The sequence below is a fragment of the Oncorhynchus clarkii genome, chromosome 32, assembly GCF_045791955.1.
Source record: "Oncorhynchus clarkii lewisi isolate Uvic-CL-2024 chromosome 32, UVic_Ocla_1.0, whole genome shotgun sequence".
Lineage (NCBI taxonomy): Eukaryota > Metazoa > Chordata > Actinopteri > Salmoniformes > Salmonidae > Oncorhynchus > Oncorhynchus clarkii.
In genome coordinates this window covers 21,116,944-21,138,399 of record NC_092178.1, presented here as the reverse complement: position 1 = coordinate 21,138,399, position 21,456 = coordinate 21,116,944, and the positions used below count along the sequence as shown (strand labels likewise).

Sequence of the window (21,456 nt, the reverse complement as noted above, 5' to 3'; positions counted from 1 at the left end):
AATACCAGAAGTACTTGACATACTGTATGCAACACAGAATAATTATTGCCGGCTGTTTGTTCAGTCTTAATACCTTGTAATATGCAGCCGATACCCAAATGCACATAGGCCTACCTGTTTTGCTGCAAATTCCTCATCACGGCCATCTCCTACCACCACATAGGTCACCTTCTTCCCAAAGCGAGAGACGATGCGCTCAAAGCAGCTCTCTTTCCCTACAGAAAAGAAAGACCACAGCAAAATCATAAGTAAATAGTCACAAGGACACACACTAGTAGATTGACTTTCAGCTGAGATACTCAAATGCTGGATTTAATCCATTTCATCCACCTTGGATCAAATACAAATCCTTTAAACCCCACGGCTATGGAGAATATGGGTTAAGGTCTGTGTGTTAGTGGTTTAGTTTACCTATCTTGGTGGCACTGTAGATGTTCTCTATGGGGAAGACGTCCCCCAGGCCGTAGAGCAGCACCTTGGCCAGAGCAGGCACCAGCTGGGTGGTCGTCACCAGGACATTCATACACTTACCTCTGTGGACACGGATGCACATACAGTGAGTAAGGCCACAATAAACTCCACTACAACCCCCCCCGCATCAAATTACACTGTAAAATAAGAACAAAGATTGTCTAAAATGTCAAACTCACTGTGCTGACCTGGACTGGATGAGCAGCAAGGATTTGAGTGCCGTACTGAGCCAGGCGTCCGTCACATTTTCCATCTCAGACTGCAGTCGAAGGAGCAGCTCCCTCTTCATGGGACTCAGCAGGCCTGGAGGAGAGCAGAGGCGTTAGATGTGTTATTACCAGGAAAAGCCCAAGAAAACAAATATAGCATCACTAATTTCTTGCATTGATGCCGTATATAAAAACAATGCCATCAGAGCAGGGCATTTAGAGGTTATTACCACAGCAACCAGGAGATGGCGCAGGAACACATTTACAATCTCCCATCGTCAACCCTATTCTTTTTCCATCTATTGGCATCTGGCTTTAGATCTGGCTGTTCTATCAATGTCTGGTTAGATTCTACATTCTAGGATGCTGCACACAAAAAAATGGCTGTGCACAAACAGGAATATTCCTCCCAGGCGAAACTATGACACGGCAAGAGTACACAAAAGCATACCGTTTTTATTTGAACAATGCATCAACTTTAACGTCTCAAAGTAATATTGCGGATATTAATATTCAGATGTCATCAGTGTTTGGACACCGTGCCCTAAGGGTTTCCCAGTAAGTCACAGTCTGGTGATTAGTCCAAATTTGACACAGTTGTCACACATCTCACCTCCCACATTGCATTTGTATCCGTTGTAGAGGTCCTTTAGACGGCGGTAGCGGAAGGCCAGTTTCCTCATCCACTCCACTCCACCCTGGACTCCAGTAGTGGCCCCTGGGGCCCCTCCACCACTGGGGCCGTTGAAGCCGTCCGCCAGGAAGTTATAGGTGCTGAGAGGAGGATGAGAGGATTGTATGTGGCGAGCGAGGAAATTAGGGTCACTGAGTCTCTACCGTTTTCTGATATGAGCATCACAAATCATCACTATTTAGCTAAATAGTATGGCCTTTTGCATTTACTGGTTGTTTCCAGCAGCATCATAACTGAAGATATGTCCATACCTCAGATCCTGTCCATTGTCATCAGAAGCCATGTCTTCAACATGGACCTGGTCACATTCCTCCAGGTCATTGAAAAACAGGTGTGTGTCTGCCAGCTCAAAGATCAGCTCCTCCATCTGAAGACCCAGGTTCAGTACTGTGGCAGGGTCCTACACAACCCCAACAGGACAGAGGTTATATTCATATCAATAGAAATCTTACCACATCAGAGAAATTCATTGTATTATACAGACGTGTAAAATAATAGATTACAGCGCAAAACATGATAGTTGCGATTTCCCCAATGTTTCTTCATTCCCAAAGACACACCTTGCCAAACTTCTGAGCGAAGGAGCCGGTGAGCAGAGAGTGGAAAATGATGATCGTCTCATCCAGATCCCAGAGAAAGATTCTCTGAAAGAGACGGGAGAGGAATGAGTCAGTAACTAAAGAGTGGGATTAATCAGAAATTATTCCATTTATAAAATTACATGAACATGTAAAAACGAAATAACATGTTGTAGAGCAGATACATAAATAAAGACAATTAAATAACCAGTCATCTGAGTAGCTGGTTAATTTGTAAGTCTGTATATGAATGACTGCATTTTTAAACAGTCTGAGTGGTGGGGGTTTTGAAGTTTTTTTTTATTTTTTTAAATGTATGCTTTGGCCACATACAAAGACAGGATGAGTCAACAACATTATTTGGGTACGAGTTAGACAACTTTTAAAAAGAGAGATTTTCACTGGAAAGTTACTTTAAAAATAACCTCATCTGAGTAGCTGGTAAATTTGTATGTGAATGAGTGAGTAAGTGGTTGTGCATCTCTGTTCATGTGGGTCCTATAGTTACCTCAAGGTCGTTGTCAGTGGGCTGGTTGCTGTCTGATTTCTTGGCCTTCCCCTTGGCCTTGCCAGCAGGGTTCCTCCTCCCTGCCTCATCCTGGTCCCGGGCCCCCGTGGGGAGAGCCACGCCTGCCGGGAGGGCCACTCCGGTCGGGAGGTTCTCACGTGGAGATGCATCTGAGGGAGAGGGCAGACAGGTTGTGGATTGATAGCTGACAATTCAGTTGAGCACTGACACAATCTCCCATGTTGAATGTTGAACACCTCAGCCTAAATGGCCTAACAAGCCTGTAATCAAAGCAATGTTGATAACACATTAACTACTGGATCCCAGTGTTATCCATCCAGCTATATTCTAAACATGGAACTGACATTCATCCGGTAAGGCATTGTGACACCGATAATGGGAGTTATCAGAAGTACCTATAGATACCTGCATGGTCATACAGTAGGACTAGGGTTGCAAAGGGAGGGTATATTACTGGAAACTTTCAAGGTTTATCAGTAAACTACCAGAATGTTGGCCTCTTTCAAGGATTTTATGTAATCTATCACAATAAATCTAATGGCCCTTTTGGGTACTTCAGGTTTTTACAGTTGTCTAATGATCTCTGGCCCTCTATGTGGCCTCATCACATGTAAACTATTTTAATTAAACAAGATGATTTTAACAAAATATAATGACAAAGCTGTAAAACATTATCCTAAATATAAACCATTGGTGTTTAATATCCTTTATATTTTTCCCCACCCATTTATTTTAATATGTATTAGTCGTCAATGTTTTGGTGTCAAACTGGTGGCAGTTGTGAAAAACGTCAATCAATGGAAGAGTTGCAGAGTTAGTTGAAAATAATGAAATTGTTGATTAGATGTTTTTTTTTCTTCATTAATTAGGATATTTTCTCTAGATTCATATTGGCCTATCTACTAGAAAAACTAATGGACACTGATAAACAATGAATACTATATAAGAATACATTTGTTAAGTTATTCAAGTATAAATTACCAAAGTTACCATAGATAGCTATTGATTCTGTTAATTGCCAAAATAACGTTAACTTTTGTAAACTACCGGTAGCTTTGTAACCCTAGGTAAGACGGTACTAGCTATTGTTATGAGTTAAGGCTGAAGTACCTGTAGTGCTGGGCAGTCCAGCGGAAGCACTGCCCTCCGTCTTGATGGCTGGATAGCCAGCCACACCCACACTGGATCCATTCCCTTCGCTATTGGGCTGGCCGGCGAGCAAGTAGCTAGGAGGCGGGGCGTAGTACTGAGGGAACTGGGCCTGGCCCAGAGAGTTATAGCTGCTAAACTCCTGCAGCATGAGAGACACATACAGAGAATGGACATGAAACAATCAAGGATGGATTTACAGGCTGTGTCCCACAGGGCTCTGGTCAAAAGTATGGCAGTTGTGAGGCAGCCATACTCCATTAGACATACTCCGTTAATGCATTGTGCCTTGACCCTGCACCGCACTGAAGTCTCTGTGTAGAGATTTTGGTCTTGCCGTAGGTTGTAACTTTACATATGCTCCAGTGACGTTTTGCTACAGAGACTAGGGCAGTTGCAGTGACCATATTAGCGCCACACCGGCAGTCATGACCGCAGTAAAATTCTACATGAAAGTTGAGTCCCGGTTATCTCCTCTTATGCACTCTGGACATGCCTTAGCAGTAGCCTATCCAACTGGCTAACGATCTTCAGGTCCTAATGGCCTGCTACTCAGGGCTCTATTGTCCCTCTAACCACTGACAATGCAAATGCAAATAATAAAATCCCATCAAAAACGCACCTCATTGTGATTGATAAATTCGAAGAAAGAAGTTCAACAATAGGTTGAAACGAAGTAGAACATGGCCATTCTGGATGTTGTTTCAAGGCCTAACTACTAAAAAAAAAATTAAAAAAAATGGGACAGCGCTTTCTAAGGAGACGGTTCATTCAAAAATACCCATACGCATATTACAGCTTACTAATAAGCATAGGCCTATATAAGCCCAAGCACCCCCCACCAAACACGATTGGGCCGTCGTTATACAATACATAACCAATGAATAATACACATGGCAGAAAAACATTTATTTATTTATTTTAAATACTGACATCTTTGGTACATGGTCTAGCCTACATTAAACAAATTCTGATTTAGCCTACACTTACAGTGAATTTGTTTAAGATTTTGAATAGCTTAGTAATAGGGATTTTTAGAGAATATCTCACCACTCTTGAGTTTCCATCTACTTCATTCCTATCTCCAGCGCACAGAGAGGGGCTGTCAACAGTTTAATGAAAAATGTTTTGTGAAAACATGTTACTATCGATGTCCCCGAACAGATTTCACTTGGTTTCTCAAATTAAGCACTGGGTAGCTGCTGGAACAGGGTTGGAGAGCCCATGGCAGAGAGTTTGGGCGGAATGAATATCACCTGTGGTGCAGCGAAATTACCGGAGTAGCCTACCTAACATGAGTGAACAAAACATACCTTCGGGGAAAGTGGCCTCCATTCTCTATTCCAGTGCATACGGATGACATGTCTTTTTTGTCTTGACCCTGTTCCTGCCCATTTGATAAATGGGCCATTCTAAATCTAAATCTATTTTACATATTGGTAAAGACAAGATTAAATTGAGAATAGTCTGATGGGTGAAAATATGATCATTTGATGAGAGAACAGTACGTGCAACCTGAGGCAAGGAACTGAGGCAAACTTTATTTCATGCAGCTCAAATATCTTTGGATTTCTACGGCCTTCTAATGTTTGTTTCATTTATGACTAAAGTTGCCCCCAAAAATGAATACAAATAAACTCTACATCTAGCATATAGGAACGGTTTCAAATTCTCACTTTTACGCTCAGCACTTTTACGCTCTCGCTCCAGAAAAATATCCGTTCTATTTTATTTAGCTAAGTTCAATTATATGATTCATACTATAAAAGGTAGCCTAGTGGTTAGAGCGTTGGACTAGTAACCGAAAGGTTGCTAGATCGAATCCCCGAGCCGACAAGGTAAAAATCTGTCGTTCTGCCCCCTGAACAAGGCAGTTAACCCACTGTTCCTAGGCCATCATTGTAAATAAGAATTTGTTCTCAACTGACTTGCCTAGTTAAATAAAGGCGAAATAAAAAAATTATAATATATAATAGTGGCACTGGACTTATAAGCATATCTGGTCAGCTAACGTAACAAGCCTACAGCCTATGGCACAGTGTATAGTCAGATAACATACAATAAGGCCAACTCATTCTGTTCTTTAGACCACCTAAAATAAATAATGAATGTATTGTGATGGTGTATATTATATGTATTTATTAGACTTTAAATGTAGATGTTCCAAAAAGGCACATATTAGTGGCTTGTATGCTGCTTCTATGAGTGGAGCCTTGAGATGCTAAACATGTTTATGTTAATTAATGGTAAATTACTGTGAGACCAGCAGACTTTTGCATGACAATAACCAGCTGCCAAAATTTCATGACCCCGACAGCCCTAACAGAGACCTTTCAGATTAATCTTTGTTGCTTTTTGAGGCCCTAATTTCCCTGGTCAAAGCTAGCCAGTCCTTACCTGGTGAGTCACTGTAGGTGTAGCCGTGGTAGCTGAGGGGATGTTAGTGTACACACTGGATGTAGTGAAACTGGAGCCTGGCAGAGAAAACAGACACCTCAAAACATTGGAAAAACACAGACAATCCATTTCAATGAATAGATCATTCATGCCAGTGAGCGCAGTAACCGTAGTAGTGAAAAGTGCAAAAACACATCTGCATAAATCATAGCACAGATTTCCTTGTCCAGTAAGCTTGTGCCTGACTTGCACTATGGGACTGTTCAGAACCGTAATGTGCTGGGTTGGATATTTTTCTTCCACATTGCCTTTTCCAGAACAGTTAGAACAACTATTGTGGGTGCGTAACCAGGCCAGGCCAGCCCAGCACAGCTTGGCTCAGTTTGGTCCTGTAGTGTGAATCAAGCATATTATTATGAGGTGCACCCTTATTAGCGTTGACAGAAAGCGGACGTTTCCGGTTTTCAGGAACACAGTATTTTCAACCTAACTTCCATTTGCGCTGAATAACAGAAGTAGGGAATCGTCTCAGGCGTCTGTCTACATCTGCTACGTTAGGTTAGATGATGTGAGTCAGGGTGGTGAGATTGATAGATGGCGATGGCTTGCCTTGGCTGGGGTATGAATAGTGCACCTGGCCTGGCTGGGTTGAGGTATATGCAGAGCTGAAGCTGAGAAACCCAGGCTGGCCAACAGAAGGCACTGCATCAGGCAGCCCTGTCTCTGTCTTAACGCCTGGCCACATAGCACCTGAGGGAGGGATGGACAGAGAGAGAGAGAGAGAGAGCGAGAGAGAGAGGGGGAGAGAGAGGGAGCAAAAGGTAGGAGAGGGAGTTGTAAAAGGAAATTTAAAAAAGATGTAGAGAAGGAAAAGAGTTAAAGAAAGACCTTTCAGTCAAAGGAGTGAAAATTATTGGAAATTTTAGGGCATTTGAATCAGTGCAAAAGCTTGACGTAGCGTAACAAGCGTAATAATGAACGAACAGAAGCGTAGTGTTGGGTTATTGTGCAGGTGATGTTAAGAGAAGACCAGGGAGGTGAATAGTGTTTGTGTGTGAGAGAGCGAGAAAGATCAAGGACTGACCGAATGGTGGGAGGCCATAGGTCTGTCCTGCCTGGGGGAAGGCGGTGTACACAGTGGACTGGGTCAGAGGAGGGAAGGCCACCTGGCTGCTGTACGATGTGACGGCTGGGCTGTGGGACAGACGGGGACTGTGAGAACTACCGGAGGAAAACTCTCTTCCCAATAGCATGCAGTGGAGAGCTGAGCCCGCATTGATCAATTGTCTCAGCGTAGAAGTGCTGATCTAGGATCAGGTCCGCCCTGTCCATGTAATCTGATGCATGATGATTTAAAAAGCCAAACTGTTCCTAGAGCAGAATTCATACCCTGAGACGCATTGAGAATATGGTCCTGGGCCCCCATTTATCAAGTGTCTCAGATACAGTGCCTTGCGAAAGTATTCGGCCCCCTTGAACTTTGCAACCTTTTGCCACATTTCAGGCTTCAAACATAAAGATATAAAACTGTATTTTTTTTGTGAAGAATCAACAAGAAGTGGGACACAATCATGAAGTGGAACGACATTTATTGGATATTTAAAACTTTTTTAACAAATCAAAAACTGAAAAATTGGGCGTGCAAAATTATTCAGCCCCCTTAAGTTAATACTTTGTAGCGCCACCTTTTGCTGCGATTACAGCTGTAAGTCGCTTGGGGTATGTCTCTATCAGTTTTGCACATCGAGAGACTGACATTTTTTCCCATTCCTCCTTGCAAAACAGCTCGAGCTCAGTGAGGTTAGATGGAGAGCATTTGTGAACAGCAGTTTTCAGTTCTTTCCACAGATTCTCGATTGGATTCAGGTCTGGACTTTGACTTGGCCATTCTAACACCTGGATATGTTTATTTTTGAACCATTCCATTGTAGATTTTGCTTTATGTTTTGGATCATTGTCTTGTTGGAAGACAAATCTCCGTCCCAGTCTCAGGTCTTTTGCAGACTCCATCAGGTTTTCTTCCAGAATGGTCCTGTATTTGGCTCCATCCATCTTCCCATCAATTTTAACCATCTTCCCTGTCCCTGCTGAAGAAAAGCAGGCCCAAACCATGATGCTGCCACCACCATGTTTGACAGTGGGGATGGTGTGTTCAGGGTGATGAGCTGTGTTGCTTTTACGCCAAACATAACGTTTTGCATTGTTGCCAAAAAGTTCAATTTTGGTTTCATCTGACCAGAGCACCTTCTTCCACATGTTTGGTGTGTCTCCCAGGTGGCTTGTGGCAAACTTTAAACGACACTTTTTATGGATATCTTTAAGAAATGGCTTTCTTCTTGCCACTCTTCCATAAAGGCCAGATTTGTGCAATATACGACTGATTGTTGTCCTATGGACTGAGTCTCCCACCTCAGCTGTAGATCTCTGCAGTTCATCCAGAGTGATCATGGGCCTCTTGGCTGCATCTCTGATCAGTCTTCTCCTTGTATGAGCTGAAAGTTTAGAGGGACGGCCAGGTCTTGGTAGATTTGCAGTGGTCTGATACTCCTTTCATTTCAATATTATCGCTTGCACAGTGCTCCTTGGGATGTTTAAAGCTTGGGAAATCTTTTTGTATCCAAATCCGGCTTTAAACCTCTTCACAACAGTATCTCGGACCTGCCTGGTGTGTTCCTTGTTCTTCATGATGCTCTCTGCGCTTTTAACGGACCTCTGAGACTATCACAGTGCAGGTGCATTTATACGGAGACTTGATTACACACAGGTGGATTGTATTTATCATCATTAGTCATTTAGGTCAACATTGGATCATTCAGAGATCCTCACTGAACTTCTGGAGAGAGTTTGCTGCACTGAAAGTAAAGGGGCTGAATAATTTTGCACGCCCAATTTTTCAGTTTTTGATTTGTTAAAAAAGTTTGAAATATCCAATAAATGTCGTTCCACTTCATGATTGTGTCCCACTTGTTGTTGATTCTTCACAAAAAAATACAGTTTTATATCTTTATGTTTGAAGCCTGAAATGTGGCAAAAGGTCGCAAAGTTCAAGGGGGCCGAATACTTTCGCAAGGCACTGTAAATAGTGCTGGGATCAGTTTGACATTTTAGATCATAATAGTTCAGATTATTATGGACAGGGTGGACCAGATCCTAGATCAGCACTTCTACTTTGAGACACTTGATAAATATGGGTCCTGACCAGAACTTTTTAATGTCTAGAGTTTCCACAGACAGATTCTTACATTAACATTTATACAGTAGAACTAGAAGTCATCACACACTGATTACTTCTGGCTGCACAAAGCATTTCCCTGCAGGAACAATAAAGTTTGAATTGAACTGTCATGCAAGTCCCAATATACAAGTAACCCAGTGTTTCCCAATCCTGGTCCTGGGAACCCAAAGATGTACACATTTTTGTCCTATCCCTAACACACTTGACTTAACAAATCAACTCCTCATCAAGCCTTAGATTTGTTTTTTTTGAATCCGGTGTGTTAGTGCGAGGAATAAAAAAATAAAATAATGCACCCCTTTGGGTCTCCAGGACCAGAAAACACTGAATAACCTATGACAGCAGACATTACTCACCTGCTTCCATGGTAGATGTGGGAGTTATATTCAGAGGCTGTTGTCATGGTGAGCTCTTTGCAGGTCACCGCTGGAAAAACATGAACAATGGTAGGCAAGTCTCAGCTTAAACACGTTTTACAAAACATGGTCTCACTATGACAAATTAAAAGCTTGTGTAGACCCAAGGATTGTTGTGCTCGAACCGGCGTGTGCAGGGCAGCGGTTTCCACCTTTTGGGTTTTGCCCTAGCACTACACAGCTGATTCAAATAATCAAAGCTTGAGGATTTGAAATCAGCTGTGTAGTGTTAGGGCAAAACCCAAAAGGTGCACCCCTTGGGGTCCCCAGGACAGAGTTTGGGAAACCCTGTGTAGGATGTTGTGCTCATACCAGTGTGTGTGTAGGGGTTCATGGACTCGTCACAAGCCTGAGGCCCTGCTCCTCCTCTGTCTGAACCAGACTGGTCCCTGTTCCCTGAAATCAAAAAGACAACAGTCAACCATCTACACCAATGAGTGAACTACCACTTATGTTCACTAACGCCATCTACAAGTTCCATATATTCCTTATATGCCCACACACATGCCAGCAGCATACCACCCTGCATATCACTGCTGGCTAGCAGGGTTGGTCCTGGGCAGTCCCAGGATGGGAGACCAGATGCTGCTGGAAGTGGTGTTGGAGGGCCAGTAGGAGGCACTCTTTCCTCTGGTCTAAAAAAATATCCCAATGCCCCAGGGCAGTGATTGGGGACACTGCCCTGCGTAGGGTGCCATCTTTCGGATGGGACGTTAAATGGGTGTCCTGACTCTCTGGGGTCATTAAAGATCCCATGGCACTCATCGTAAGAGTAGGGGTGTTAAACACGGTGTCCTGGCTAAATTCCCAATCTGGCCCTCAAACCATCACGGTCACCTAATAATCCCCAGTTTACAATTGGCTCATTCATCATTGGCTCATTCATCATTGCTGCAAATGAGAATGTGTTCTCAGTCAACTTACCTGGTAAAATAACAGATAAATAAACACAATAGATCAGGGCATAAAATGAACACCTACCAAATGTGGGTAGATTTAGGTATTTGCGGGTAAGAATGTCTATTTCACCAGCTACTTTCGCGGGTGGTCAATTTGCAGGGCTCTACAGTGAGTGCAGTGCATTCGCAAATGTGAAAATATTCAAAAGTCAAGTATGAGCACTAGAGGTTGACTGATTAATTAGGGCCGATTTCAAGTTCATAACAAAATCGGTAATCAGCCTTTTTGGACGCCGATTATGGCCGATTACATTGCAATCTACGAGGAGACTGCGTGGCAGGCTGACCACCTGTTAAGCGTGTGCAGCAAGGACCTTGTGGCTGCAAGAAGCCAAGGTAAGTTGCTAGCTAGCATTAAAAATCAATCAATCAATCTTCACAATCACTAGTTAACTACACATGGTTGATGATATTACTAGGTTAACTAGCTTGTTCTGCGTTGCATATAATCAATGCGGTGCCTGTTAATTTATCATCGAAGCACAGCCTATTTCAACTTCGCCCAACGGGTGATGATTTAACAAAAGCGGATTCGCAAAAAAAGCAGTCTGACTGAGCGGTGGTAGGCAGCAGCAGGCTCGTAAGCATGCATTGAAACAGCACTTTAATGCGTTTGCCAGCAGCTCTTAGAAATGATTGAGGCACAGGGCCGTTTATGACTTCAAGCCTATCACCTTCCGAGATTTGGCTGGCAATAGTCAAGTACCTATAAGAACATCCAATAGTCAAAGGTATATGAAATACAAATGGTATAGAGAGAAATAGTCCTATAATAACTACAACCTAAAACTTCTTAACTGTGAATATTGAAGACTCATGTTAAAAGGAACCACCAGCTTTCATAAGTTCTCATGTTTAAGTTTCTTGCTCAGAACTTTAGCTTTTTTACATGGAACATATTGCACTTTTACTTTCTTTTCCAACACTGTTTCTGCATTATTTAAACCAAATTGAACACATTTCATTATTTATTTGAGACTAAATTGATATTCTTTATGTATTATATTAAGTTCAAATAAAAGTGTTCATTGTTCATTTAGTATTGTTGTAATTGTCATTGTTACAAATATATATAGAAAAATTGGCATCAGCTTTTTTATTTGGTCCGGCAATAAAATTGGTATCGGCGTTAAAAAATCATAAGCGGTCGACCTCTAATGAGCACGTGTGAGTTAGAAAAATTGGGCAGTAGCTATTTTCAATGTATGTCTGCTGTTTTGTTTCATAGCTAATCGCACAAAGAAATAGGAATCCTATATCCCACCTCATGCAGCAACACCACTGCCTGCCAGTGAAGTGCAGTGCTGATAGATTCATTTTGAGGCACTGTGCACAGCAATAAAAGTTGGTCTAATTTACTCTAAAGTCCACAAATTGAGACTTTGTCCTCGTGTTTCTTGGCTATTTACACTTTTTCACAAGGTCGGTTGTTTTTCAACGTTAGTTTGAGTCTGCTGCTTCAACCAATAACGAAGAGTCACTCGCACTCAGGACTCTTATAGGGGCAGCTGAACATTTTGTCTCTGATATTTTGGTTAAAAGACTCAGGTCACCAAAAATTAAATTAAATTTAGCAAATCACAGTCATCCATTTTGTGAGTTGCTGGTAGACTTCGTAATCTACCTGCCACAGGGGCTGGTGGATAAAAAAAAAGTACATTTTAGGCCCTGCAATAGATGAGCATTTTTTTTTAGAGCCATTTCTTTCTCAGGCTTTCATTTATTCAACTCACCTCCATCAAGCTGGGCATTAGACAAGGAGAAGGATTCGTCCTGATCTCCTGAGCCCAAGAGAGTAGGGGGGCTCTGGTCATCACCACCCAATCCCCTAAAAAAACAACATCCATTTACCAAATATCACAAGCCTATTTACTACCCACCGACAGCACTACCTGTGCTAATGAGAGAAAAGTCAAACTGAACCATCAAACCATTCAGTAATAGATTTATCAGTCTAGCCACCATATAGAATCTTTGAAAGGCCATTAATAAGAACAAACACCACTGTACAACCCACAACAGGAAACAATCACAAAATGATCTTCTAGTATATGTGAGAATGCTGAAAAAGCTGACAGACCCTCTCAAATGTCTGCTCTTTCAGTCCCCTATTATCAGAACATAGATCTCATTCATCCGAAGTGGCTTTCTAGAGACAAAATGGGCCATGTTAAAAAGCATGTTAGAAATAAACAAACTGACCGTGGCTCTTTATCCAGTCCAACGTTGAGCTCATGCCTTGCCTTCTTGATCTGTGAAAGTAAAACACACATGAATGACATGTTAACCACTTAGAAAGTTGTGAAGTGATGTCAAAGGAAAATCTACTCAAAAACCCAACATTGCCACCAATTCTGTCAACAAGAAGTATATTACAAATCTTTTTCGAGATGTGAGATAATTAACTTGCTATCTGTAGTATTGTATAGATTTGGAATCGTGACATTACGTACTTTCAAGGAAAATAGGCACGTTTCGACATATTCCTTCAATCATTGGATTCCTATCTCCTTTCTATAATATCTCTGGCAACAGCACCATGCAATGCACACTGGACTAAAGAGGCAGACTAATTGGAAAAATGTGCTAGACCCTGTTAAATTACACCTTTCTTGAGGTAGGAATGTAGTAAAAATATGATCAATGGCTCATTCGAGGAGATATCCTCCCGAGTTATGACATTGGCCTGTATTGAAATCTGACATGTATGATAGATGTTTTTTTTGATCCAAAAGTAATATTCCTATTATCTTTCAGTGTAGTGAGACTTTATCACGGTGCTACATCATACCGGCTGGATTTCTGCCTGCTTGAACGCCAATAACTCAGATACCCATGAAAAAACATGAAATGACCCAGGGAATCAATAAAAAAATCCTGCAGAGATGCAAACTAAACAAATGTAACATTCAAAAATCGGTGAGCCATTCCTTTAAGATGAATGTCTTGAGTCTCAACTCACCGGCAGTTCAGGCAGATCCTGCAAGTCATCCATGTCTGCTGAGCCACGTCCTCCTGACATATCTTCACTCTCTTCGTCTGGGGAGGCTGTCCGGACCCTGCTTCACACAAACACGGTATGCCCAGGGTGAGTGGACAGGACCACTGGTTTAAGTAGCCAGCTATGATCCCCTCCCCCCTGACGCATCTCCGGGTGCCCCCCACCCACCCTACTATCGTAGGAGTTGATCAACAGTGAGGCGTGATGTTGCCTACTGGGGAAGAAGTGATGCACGGTCGGCCTAATCTACCGCAGGGGAGCGGCAGGTGAGGCACGTGCACCGTGGCCCCACCACTCCGGTGTTTACAGTTGGATTAAGGGGAGCGTGCCTCCTTACATGACCTAGCCTACATTTGAGGAAATGTATTCTCTGCGGATTATATGAGCGGCATTAGGTGTTCAGGTGCAAGCTGTCGTATCAATAGGTGGTCCACTGGATAAGATCTAACCTCATTTTCAGCCACCGGCCGCCCCCTTTAGCCTCCTCTCGGTGTGCCCTGGCCATAGAGCCCTGATCTAACTGGCATTTGCGGGAAGAGAAGGGAGAAAATAGTATTTTAGAATTTCCCACCTGACCTAATTTATCAGACACTTGTTAAAGAAAACCGTGCACATGAACAGGATGCCAGCCACCTGAATTATATACATAAATCGAGGCACGTGTCCCAAAAACATTTACACAACTCTTCCTAGTAAAACGGACCACTAAATATTTTTTAGGAACCATTTTTGTACACCATGCAGCTTACGTCTGATCATCTTGCAACTTTCTCTGTAAAGCTAACTTTTGTCAAGTTCATATATTCTACAATTGGTTTCTCTTTTCATTGTCAGTAGGCCCATCCATTTTCAGCATTGATATCCATAACATCTAAGTGTTGATATTGATGGCTCATAGCTTCAGAAGCTTCTGCATTCACCACATTGTGTGCGCTTGTTCTGAGATGTATTTTTCAGACTTTTACTGAAGCAATTGTTGACATTGAAAATGTATTTTAGCTAAGATACGCTTAGAAAATTCACACTAGAATATATTTATCATATGTAGCAGTACTGTTCTTTATTTCAGATAAACACTTATCTTTCTATCAACGATCTTTTAAAATAGTCCTGGGAGTGTATTTTTCTAATTAAAGTGACCCAAAACATACAGACTTCATCCAGAGTCCTGAAAAGTGGATTAGTACATGTATCATTTGCTATACGCAAACAGTATCAGAAAAATTATAATACAAAAAAATTGAAATATTTGTGTTAGATTATAAATCAGTTTTATAGCATTCTTAGTATGAATAATTGTCTTTATATATCCTTAGAGATTAATTTCAATTATTGTATATATTCTTAGAGATCAATTTCAATTATAAATTCAAGCTCTTTGTGTATGAGAAGTAATTATTTAGTGGCCTGCAGTAATGTGTACTCCCTATAACTCAAGGCCTCTCCTGACTGATAAGAAGTTATGTGATATGCAGAGAAATCCTGGGTGATGGAAGAGTACTGAAGTGCATATTTGTGGAAAGGAAGGGGCAAGAGCTAAGGGTGTAAGTGGAAACTGCACTGCACGTATGTTTTCACAGTCTTATGTCCAACAATTAAATGGATTTACTTAAAAAAAATTGCTCCGAAAATTTTGGGTTCGAAATAAAACCCTAACCAAATTCAGCCCGCAAGTTGGGGAACCCTGGTGTTTACCTTCAATTGGTTAAGGTTAATTTGGATATCAAAACGAGAAGAAAAACCCTATTTAGGTTGTGGTGCCTTGCATCAGGGATGCAAACTGGTAAGGGCCCAAAAAGGTGACACTTTCCCTCCCCCCACTGAAACATACAAAAAAAATCCCTGCTTTGGAGGAAATGCAGGTTAACTAATTAAAACAAAGAAAATGATCTACATGATCAGCTTGGGGGTAAAAGAGTGGTTGACGTGAACCTAACTCACAGCTAAAAAATGTAAAGAAAGCAATCCAATGTTATTTGTTGCCTCGTCTTTACTGCAAATGACACTGACGTCTTGAGAAGAAAAAAAAACAATACACTAATATTGCAGTTAGCCATGACAGCCTTTATAATAGAATGCTTGTGACCACACACACAAATATTGCACTTGGGGAAAAGGACATCTTAAGTAGAAATAGAATGAAACAGGCATTCTATTTTTGCTCTATTACAGTGGCCACTATATACATCGATTAAGTGCACAAGACTACATGTGTGCAAAAATAAACATTCACTGAGTAAAAAAATAAATAAACAAAAAGATAATCCCCCCTCTCACTCACACGTGTTACTGTCAAGTTCAACAAAAGCAATATCTTTGGGCTACACTGCACATTATTACAATGTACACTTTCTGGCTTTGGACATCTGTTCTACAATGTGCTAGCAAAAGTGAGAAAGGGGGAAAGTGTGTGGTGTTCCTTTCACCTCTAGTGGCATCCAGGTTAAACCAGGCCCAGCTCCAGCTACACTTGATCCCTGAATCCACAAGCAATGCCTCATTTTCAACTAATTCTCTCATTCTGAAAATTAACCACATACTGTAGAGGGAAAACATTAGTGAACATATAGTGGTTAGTTTGATACCTAGTTAACATTTCACACAGATTGACAGGGTCCAGTAAGCAACCAACGCATTACAACTTTGAGGAACGGTGTTTTGCTGAAAATCTCCAAACACACATCACTCGTTCGCTTACAGCCAGTAGTCATCCAAAGCCCCCCCCCACCCCCAAACTTCTCATCGGATCTACACGAATCACGTAGGTCAACTATTTTGGATTCAAAACAGCGAAAGAAGGAAAACCATCTCTGTAGCACTCCACCAATCAGGCCTTTATGGTAGAGTGGCCAGACAGAAGCCACATGACACCACACTTGGTGTGTGCCAAAAGGCACCCAAAGACTCCCAGACCATGAGAAACAAGATTCTCTGGTCTGATGAAACCAAGACTGAACTCTTTGACCTGAATTCCAAGCTTCACGTCTGGAGGAAACCTGGCACCATCCCTACGCTCAAGACCTCAGACTGGGGCGAAGGTTCACCTTCCAACAGGACAACAACCCTTGGCACACAGCCAAGACAGCGCAGGAGTGGCTTCGGGACAAGTGTCAGTGTCCTTGAGTGGCCCAGCCAGAGCCCGGACTTGAACATCTTTGGAGAGACCTGAAAATAGTTGTGTAGCGAAGTCCCCCATCCAACCTGACAGAGTTTGACATAATCTGCAGAGAAGAATGGGGAAAACTCCAAATACAGATGTGCCAAGCTGCAGCATCATACCCAAGAATAATCAAGGCTGTAATCACTGCCAAAGGTAAAGTTCTGAATACTTATGTAAATGTGACATTTCCGTTATATATATATATATATATATATATACACACACACACACACACGCAAACATTTTCCTCCCGAGTGGCGCAGTGATCTAAGTTGTGATATTGCAGTGACGCCTCTATTGCATGCTCTAGCATCACTACAGGCGTCACTACAGACCCGGGTTCAATCCCAGGCTGTATCACAACCGGCCGTGATTGGAAGTCCCATAGGGCGGCTCACAATTGGCCCAAGTGTCGTCCAGGTTAGGGGAAGGTTTGGCCGGGGGGACTTTACTTGGCTCATCGCTCTCTAGCAACACCTTGTGGCGGGCCGGGCGCACCTCAGTCATCAGTTGAACTGTTTGCTCCGACACATTGGTGCGGCTAGCTTCCGGGTTAAGCAGGCAGGTGTTAAGAAGATCGGTTTGGCAGGTCAAGTTTCGGAGGACGCATGACTCGACATTTGCCTCCTGAGCCCGTTCGGGAGTTGCAGCGATGAGAAGATCGAAATTGGGGAGAAGAATGGGGGTAAAAAAATGCAACAAGTGGAAACATTTCTAAAAACTTGCTTTTGCTTTGTCCTTATGGGGTAGTGTGTGTAAATTGAGGGGGGAGGGGCAATTTAATAAGGCTAGGATTGCCCATTTTTGGGAATATTCAGAGGTGGAAACTTTCCGTGGGAATATATGCAAATTAATATTAACACCATTTAAATGTAAATGCTTTAAAAAAATATTTACCATTTCATATGGAGACAGAAACATAAACCTAAGTAGACAATTGCAAATGATTAAATCCTGCAAATGATGAAATCCTTCCAAAAAAATCTATTTAGTTACAAATTGAACCTTTAAATGAGTTGACTCTTCACATGGGATGATTTCACTGAACAACAAAAGGGAATATTGAACAATCCCCAATGATTCATCGCATCTCCCAAAACCGTTTTCAACATACATCTAACTAATAGTCTAGAAACTAAAGCTTGTTGTCTTCCTCTCAGGCGTCCATGTCTTCTCCTTAGACCTCTTCAATGTCAAACTCTTGAACATCAGACTGAGGCCTCATCTTCACTATGACTTTCCAACCTTGTTGAGGATGGCTTGTTGTCAGGCTCAAAAAGCCTCAAATTTCCCAGGATGGCCACCAATTTTTCAACCCTTGTATTGGTCAGCCTGTTGTGTGCTCTGGTGTGTGTGTTCCCAAACAAGGACTAGTTGCGCTTTGAGGCGGCTGATATCGGTGGGATTTGGAGGATGATGGAGGCAACAGGCGAAAGAGTCTCTGATCCACAAAGTCCCTTCCATCAGGTGGCATATTGCATCTCCATCCCAAAGCCCTTGCTTAGAAGTGTACCTCGTAAGACTGCCGAGAACCTTGCCCTCATCCAGGCCAAGGTGGCGAGACACGATAGTGATGACACCATAGGCCTTGATCTCTGAACCAGACTGGATGCACTTGCCAGCATACTTGGGGTTCAACATGTACGCTGCAGCGTGTATGGGCTTCAGGCAGAAGCCTTCATGCTTTTTGATGCATTTCAGAACTGCAGTTTCCTCTGCTTGGAGCAACAGTGAAGTGGACAGGGCAGTACGGATTTCTTTTTTACATCTGCAAGCAGAGTTTGAACATCAGACAGGATGGCATTGTCTCCCTCAATCCGTGCAATGGCTACTGCTATAGGTTTCAGGCTGCTTACCACTCTCCCCCAAAATACATCATCCTGGAGGATCCTCTTGATGGGGCTGTCCATATCAGCAGACTGTGATATGGCCATTTCTTGCAGACTCCTTCCCCTCCAGGAGACTGTCAAACATGATGACAACACCAACCCAACAGGTTTTGCTGGGCAAGTCCAATGTGATACTCTTATTCTTCTCACTAAGCTTGGCGAGGTAGATTGCTGCTATAACTTGATGACCCTTCACATACCTAACCATTTCCTTGTCTCTCTTGTAGTGTTTCTATTATTTTCAGTGCCATGATGTCCTTGAGGAGCAGATTCAATGCATGAGCAGCACAGCCAATGGGTGTGACATGAGGGTAGGTCTCCTCCACTTCAGACCAAGCAGCCTTCATGTTAGCAGCATTGTCTGTCACCAGTGCAAATACCTTCTATGGTCCAAGGTCATTGATGACTGCCTTCAGCTCATCTGCAATGTAGAGACCGGTGTGTCTGTGCCCTTGTAGAATACTGGTTGAGGGGTGGATATGTAGTTAATTGTTCCTTGCCCACGAACATTCGACCACCCATCAGAGATGATTGCAATAAAGTCTGCTTTCTCTATGATTTGCTTGACCTTCACTTGAACATCCAGCAAATTAGTAGATAAAGCATGTCTGGTTGGAGGGTGCATGCTGGTTGAAGAACATTCAGAATTCTCTTCCAATACACATTGCCTGTGAGCATCAGAGGTGAACCAGTTGTATATACAACTTGAGCAAGACATTCATATCAGCATTTCTCTGACTACGTTCCTCCATTGAATAAAAAAACTCCTGATTCCAGGAGGACCATGAGCTGTTGCTATCGATAAGGTGTCTGAATCATTATTTTCACCTCGAATAGAGGTAGAGGGACTTTTGTCAGAGGTTGCTTGTTGTGAGCGGTGAGGGAACTTTATGCACTTGGCCAGATGATTCTGCACTTTTGTTGCATTCTTCACATAGGATTTGGCAAAGTATTTGCACATTTATACAGCTATTCCTTCTACATTAGCTGCAGTGAAATGTCTCCATACATCAGATAGTGCCCGTGGCATTTCCTTGTAAAGATTAGAAAAAGAGAAAAAAAAAGTTACAATTCCATGTAAAGATAAATAGATTAAACAGCTTTTGTAAGATACATGTTTTAAAATGAAACATGGAAACAGGTGACTTAACACTCAGTGAGCAGGCTCAAGCAAGCTAAAACCCACATGGTAGCAAAAACTAACTAGAAGAAATTGTAAACAAGTTAGAAATGATTTAAAACACACTTTGCTGTAGGCTACTATTTCCTAGTTAACAAAAAAAAGAAATGTACGTCATACAAAATATATTCACCCCACCCAGTATTGTAATCAAAACTTACCAGAAAGCATGTAGTCCTTGGCTCAGACAGTGTAGTAGTGTGGGCTCAATAGTATCTCATTACTGTGAAAAATCTTGAGCATCAGCTGTACACGTGATGGAAGAATGCACTGTGCATGCATAGGGTTGCAATTCCATTGAATTGGGGATAGTTTAACCAAAATATGCCACAAGACCTAGAATTGCCTTGTGCATCCCACAAAAAAATTCACTGTTATAAGCTAACTTTTTTGATGAATTCAAGCAAAATTCCCAGGCTTAACTTCCCATGGAGAAATTCTGGAAATTTACCGTAAAGTTTCAGACACTTTGCAACCCAAAAATAAGGCTGTAACATAACAAAATGTAGAAAAAGTCAAGGGGTCTGAATACTTTCTGAATGCACTGTACACTCCCCCCAAGGGGTACTATAGACACACATTAAAAGTTACATTTTATATTTTGTGCATTCTGAGACAGTAAAGTTGTGATATTGCATGCAAATGTAACATCCATAATGCTAGAACTGCTCAGTAGTACTAAGACCAAAAGGCAAAGCTGAAGAATTCAAATGAGGGCACCTTTGACTAAATAAAAAGTCAAAAATATCCCTGTCATTCGCAGTGCAGTGTAAACTTCTAAAATTTTAAATACGAATTTAATCTGATGGTTTAAAAAGATTTGCAAACAGCCCTGGCATTTTCTATTGAATATAGGCATATTATGAATCTGGCCTTTATAATCTAATACAGTGTTAAGATCTGGCTTGTGAGACTATTGTGAACCCAATGCAATCTCTGTTGTCCTGACAACCATACAAAAGCTCGAGCTACTCACGGCACCTGCTGTCGACATAGGTAACCTGCTGTACTGTACACAGTGATCAGCTGATGTTACCCTATGGTGTTTCCAGTTCTCAGAACCGTCACTAAACTTCTAGCCAGTTGAATCACAACACACACAGGCACTATAGTATGCTTTATGCAAAACAATGAAGCAAGCCTACCAGCTCCACAGACACTGAGGTATGAATCTTTATTTATTATTATTTTTAAATAGGCTATACTGTAGTCTACTTCAGTGATCATTAACTAGATTCAGCTGTGGGTGGATTTCTTTGTCGAGCGGATAGTCACGGGGCAAGAACATAATTACAAATACAAATGTTGGGCTAAAAGAAAATAATTTCAAGCTTTGCTTACATTTGTATACGATACTTGGGCTCAGATTTCTCAAGTTAAAATAAAAAATGTTCCTGGTGTTTTTAGTCTTATGTCCAACAATGAAAATGTAACTTTATTAAAATTGGGATGTCTCTGTGCTGCCTATGAGTGTTGTCTTGATAAGCAAACATTGTGTGTATGATGATCTTACTGTTATTATTGCCTCCTCTAAGACATTGTAACATTTACAGGAGCACTGTGCTGATTTTACTTAATCTTTGTCCAGG

At 41.8% G+C, this 21,456-nt stretch overlaps 1 protein-coding gene across 10 annotated transcripts in view; it reads right to left on the bottom strand.

The window, feature by feature from the left end:
* Window positions 1-21,456, bottom strand: part of LOC139392461 (eyes absent homolog 3-like) — a 29,232-nt gene that overhangs the window by 3,434 nt on the left and 4,342 nt on the right. Inside the window, exons 2-17 of one of the 10 annotated variants that reach the window (XM_071140463.1) lie at window positions 13,600-13,696; window positions 12,836-12,889; window positions 12,371-12,465; window positions 9,991-10,074; window positions 9,619-9,688; window positions 7,112-7,221; window positions 6,637-6,777; window positions 6,028-6,104; window positions 3,592-3,772; window positions 2,461-2,630; window positions 1,935-2,018; window positions 1,626-1,774; window positions 1,294-1,454; window positions 651-774; window positions 412-533; window positions 115-215 (exon numbers count right to left, since the gene is read on the bottom strand). In XM_071140463.1, the coding sequence (XP_070996564.1) occupies window positions 115-215; window positions 412-533; window positions 651-774; window positions 1,294-1,454; window positions 1,626-1,774; window positions 1,935-2,018; window positions 2,461-2,630; window positions 3,592-3,772; window positions 6,028-6,104; window positions 6,637-6,777; window positions 7,112-7,221; window positions 9,619-9,688; window positions 9,991-10,074; window positions 12,371-12,465; window positions 12,836-12,889; window positions 13,600-13,628 (1,752 nt within the window). In that variant the 5' untranslated portion in view covers window positions 13,629-13,696. Of the gene's footprint in view, window positions 1-114; window positions 216-411; window positions 534-650; window positions 775-1,293; window positions 1,455-1,625; window positions 1,775-1,934; window positions 2,019-2,460; window positions 2,631-3,591; window positions 3,773-6,027; window positions 6,105-6,636; window positions 6,778-7,111; window positions 7,222-9,618; window positions 9,689-9,990; window positions 10,075-12,370; window positions 12,466-12,835; window positions 12,890-13,599; window positions 13,700-21,456 lie in introns of all 10 variants that reach the window. The other 9 variants (XM_071140465.1, XM_071140460.1, XM_071140462.1 and 6 more) reach the window with 9 other exon arrangements.